Source organism: Lathyrus oleraceus, chromosome 5 (genome assembly GCF_024323335.1).
Source record: "Lathyrus oleraceus cultivar Zhongwan6 chromosome 5, CAAS_Psat_ZW6_1.0, whole genome shotgun sequence".
NCBI lineage: Eukaryota > Viridiplantae > Streptophyta > Magnoliopsida > Fabales > Fabaceae > Lathyrus > Lathyrus oleraceus.
The window spans coordinates 631,958,859-631,963,742 of NC_066583.1; the positions used below are offsets into that span (position 1 = coordinate 631,958,859).

The following is a 4,884-nucleotide window of genomic DNA, read 5'->3' on the forward strand; positions in this document are numbered from 1 at the left end:
AAGAAATTGAGAACTAATAGTGGTGGTGAATACACCTCTAGAGAATTTGCAAGATTTTGCATTAATGAAGTTATAGAGCATGAGGTTATTGCACCATATACACATCAACATAATGGTATAGTTGAGAGGAGAAATAGAAGTATATTGAACATGACTAGGAGCATGTTGAAAGCTAAAGATATACCAAAGAGATTTTGGGTGAAGCAACTTCGACGACAGTATACATTCTAAATAGATATCCAATAAAGAAGATAGTCGAAAAGACACCTTATGGGGCTTGGACAAGATATAAGCCAAATATGGGTCATCTTAGAGTCTTTGGGTCAATTTGCTTTAGGCATGTACCTGAAAAATCGAGGAAGAAACTAGATGATCAAAGTCAGGCTATGGTACTCATAGGTTATAATTCGACTGGTGCATACAAACTGTATTCACCAAATGATGATAAACTTATGAACAATCGAGATGTTCTAGTAGATGAAAGAAAAAGGGTTGGATTGGAGTCAAGAGTCAGTTAAAAAAGAGCAAGAAACAGTCACAACTAGGCTTGATGAAGACAAACAGTCACAACCAATCAAAATGAAGAACCACCTGAGCAGAATGTAAGGAGATCGACTAGAGAAAAAATTGAGTCAACAAGGCTAGTTGGATATGATATATTTCCATATCAAGCAGTCGATGTAAATGGTCACTTAATAAAAGAATTGATGATGATGGATGAATCAAAACCAATCAATTTGGATCAAGCCATGAATTATTTGAGTTGGTTTGCAGCCATGCAAAAAGAACTCAAAACAATCGAGAAGAACAAGACTTGGGAACTTGTCGAAAAAGCAATCAAGAAGCCAATTGATGTTGGTCTACAAGTTGAATCTAAGGCCAAATGGTGAGATTGCTAAGCACAAGGAAAGACTGATGGAAAAATGTTTTATGCAAAAATCTGGTATTGATTTCAATGAAGTTTATGCACCTGTGGCAAGGCTGGAAACCATAAGAATTGTTATGTCGATGACAACTTACAAAGGATGAAAGATACATCAACTAGATGTAAAGTCAGCATTTATGAATGGACCTTTGAAAGAAGAAGTATATGTTAGTCAACTATCATGATTCTAAATAAAAGGGAGGGATTCAAAGGTATACATATTGAGGAAGGCTCTATATGGTTTGAAGCAAGCACTGATGGCTTTGAATAAGAGAATGGGTACCTTCTTGGTCGAAGTAGGTTTCTCAAAATATGTCTCAGAACATGGAGTGTATGTCAACAATGCAAGCAGGCTTAGTCGAGTTATCATATGCTTGTATATGGATGATTTGTTGATTAATAGGACAGACGAAGCCTAAATAAAAGATGTCAAGTTGAAACTGATGCAAGAGTTTGAAATGTTCTACCTAGGGAACTTGTCATATTTCTTAGGGATGGAGTTTAAAGACATAAATGAAGGATTTTTTTTTGCACCAGACAAAGTATGCCCAAGACATCTTGAAGTGGTTCAAGATAAGTAATTGTAATGCATATGTTACACCATTGGAGATTGGAGCGAAGTTGAGAAAGAAAACAAATGACGAGTTTGTAAGTGCAACACTGTACAAGCAAACCATTGGATCCTTAAAGTATTTTTCCATTACTAGGCCAAATATTTTTCAAAGTCTCAGATTGTTGAGTAGGTTCATGGAGAAGCCCCAAGAATATCATCTAACATTAGTCAAGAGAGTGTTGAGATACATCAAAGGTACGGTTGACCATGGTGTGCTAATGTTAAGGAAAAAGAAGAATATCAATACAAATGCAGAGGTATATGGCTACACATATTTAGATTTCAATGGAGATTAAGAAGAGAAAAAGAGTATTGCAGACTACATATTCATGATTGTAGGTGCGCCAATCTTAGGGAGTTCAAGAAAGTAAAGCATTGCGGTTGTTATCATATGAAGTTGAGTATGTGGCTGCATCATATGCAACATGTCAAGCAGCATGAATAGAGATGTTGCTCTAAGAGCTCAAAATAATTGAACATAGCAAAATGAAGCTAGTATTCAACTGTATCGAAGTAGTATGAATCAACTATATTCGACAGAGTCAAATACAATATATAATTGTTGTGTCGAAGCAAAATATAACTTTGTATATTTTGGACTTGGACTTTGATTGTCTATACATAAGTATACATTTGTTGTTCAGTTTTCCTCAATAATACTCTCTTTTCTTTCTTCTTCTTATTAAAATCCTAATTGTTCCATCTATTCTAATTTTTCTTTTTACACCCCTAATTTTGTTAACTTTGTACTCTTAGAAAGTGATTTTTTTTATTATAAATTGACTATTTATTAGTATTATGTTATTACATTTAAAAATTGTTTCAAATGGGAAATAAATGCACGAGTTGGGTCGAGCCAAAACCCATTAACATTTCAATCACACCAGCAATTTATTTCATAACGGAAAACGATTTAATATATGGATTTAATTGAAATATACTGACAGTGTAAAAACCGTCAGATAATCTTAGACATTGAATATTGAAATAAGTTTGACTTTTATTTTTAAAAACCTATAAAGTAATGCAAACGGGTGATGGTGATGAATCGACAGTGTAAATCTTTTTACACTGAGAGTGTATAGTAATTAATCTCTTAATATATTTTGATAATTTGTATTAATTACAATTGTGTAATTATTTTATTATTATGTTTTCAATAAAATTAGTACTATATAATAATCCGTTAATAAAAATAAATTTAAATAAAGAAATGTTTTTTTTATAAAAACAGGTAAAATGATTTACGTGTAGCTTGATTATATTGAAAAAATATAACAAAATTAAATTATTTTAATATTTAAAATTTTATATAAATAATAAAATAATTAATTTAAAATTTTATATAAATAATAAAATAATTAATTTAAATGATTCATAGTAACTTATTCATCAAAATATTTTCAAAAATAATTGAATTTAACTTCACTTTACAAAACTAAATTGAAACCTGAATATTACTCCCATTTGTAAAAATATCTTAAGATCATATGAAAATTCTTTAACACCCCACCATCTTCAAAAATCATAAAACAACCGCATTCTTAAGCTTGGTGATACATATGTAATTTAAAGACAGAATTGCATTAGAGATTAATAAATATACATAACTTTGAGAGAAATTAAAATTTGTATTTAATTATAAAATAACATTTATGAAAGAAAAATTTAAAATCAATTCGAAAGTAAAACAAGAAAGATAATTAAAAAACTTTAAAGTATTTCTACAAATATATTAAACTAAAGTAAAGCATACTATAGCATAACAGGTAGAGCTTTAGGCAAAGGTTCATGAGCAGAAAAGAATAGAGCACTTTCTTCCATTGAAATTTTGTTGATTAATTGATGCAAAATCTTTTCTTGTTCTTCCCAATCACCCCATTCATAAATTTGAGCTTTAACAAGAGAACGATCTTTGCAAATCAAATCCCATACAGGAAAATTCTTCCTTGGCATCACAAAGTCTTTTTCTTTAAGATTCAAACTTGGACAATAATCTCCACTACCATCCCCAAGATATATAAACCTTTTATTCTCTTCACATGAAAATGAATCTTGGATTCTATTTATTATTAGACCCTGAAAATCATGTCAATTAAAATTTAATTAATTTATAATATTATCTAACTTAATACCGCAATTTTAGATAAATATTAGACACAAACCTTGCACATGTTTGTAGGGCAGAGGTTACATCTATGAGGAGGTTGGTTGAGATGATGATAAGGCAAAACTCTTAATCTTCCTTCTTCATCAACATAACCTGGATTAGTATTAATCTCAGAAAAACATTCTCTAATTCCAAAGTTCTTCAGAATTGTCTCTATGAAAAACGTGTTTGCATCACTAACAATCCTCAGATCACACCCTAAAGCATTGGCTGCTTTAATGGCAGGGATCATTCTAGGCTGTATTGGAACTCTCTTCAAAACTTCAACAATGTCTTCAATTGTTTTTCCATTACAATGAAGCTCCATCATCATCCTATCCTATAAATCAAAAACAAATAAATGAAAATTAAGAACTAATTATTTATGTAATATAATAAATATTGAATGAAATGAAAAAGTTACCATGAGATTGTTGAATGGCATGGTAGGAAAGAGTTGATTGAACAAATCAGTGAAACCTAACTCATCAACAACCCAATTATCACTGTCACAATCGATTATGGTTTTATCAAAGTCGAAAACCACTACAATATTACTACTAGCCATAATAATGGTGACAAAGAGAATGAGAAAGATAAACAATTAGAAAAAAAAATATTCCCAAGAATTTGATTCTTAATAGGTATTTGAAACTGCTATGAAAATTGTTTTTTTTTCTTGTGTTTATACTTAATAAATGAAAGGGTATTTATAGTGAATAATATTAGGCGTGAATGTGAAGGTTAACTCAAAAAAGAAATTCCAATGGCAATGGAATATTAGAATATCTGGTTTAGATTCTTAATCAAATTAAATTACAACCGTTGGATGTGAGGAATTTTAGGTTGATGACGAAAGGGATGGCTGAGATGTTGTGAAAAAAAGAAGTATTTTTGGGAATTAGTTAGTGTAGTTGGCCACATATGAAATCCACTTTCATTGTCTACAAGAATATTTCACTTACATTCTAATTCAAAATTAATTTTTTTTGTTGGTAAAGTTCAAATTTAAATTTAATAACTATGCTATATTGAGTTTCTTAAAAAAAAGAGGTTCTGCATTTAATCTTGCAACTATCAAAATAGGTTGTATTTATCTGTTATTTTATATTAAAAATTATTTATTTAATGTTAAAATTTATTTCTATTATTAGGTGAACAAACATCTAAAGATAACTTTGTCAGCTTGTATTTTTA

The 4,884-nt window shown here is 30.0% G+C and overlaps 1 protein-coding gene across 1 annotated transcript; it reads right to left on the minus strand.

Annotated features, from left to right (window-relative positions):
* Positions 1-3,149: 3,149 nt before the first annotated feature.
* Positions 3,150-4,359, minus strand: LOC127087391 (inorganic pyrophosphatase 2). The gene is made up of 3 exons (XM_051028273.1): positions 4,112-4,359; positions 3,704-4,027; positions 3,150-3,617 (listed from the first exon to the last, which is right to left on the minus strand). Exons 1-3 carry the CDS (start codon positions 4,253-4,255, stop codon positions 3,294-3,296), a joined length of 792 nt encoding a protein of 263 aa, XP_050884230.1. The 5' UTR covers positions 4,256-4,359; the 3' UTR covers positions 3,150-3,293.
* Between the last annotated feature and the right edge of the window lie 525 nt (positions 4,360-4,884).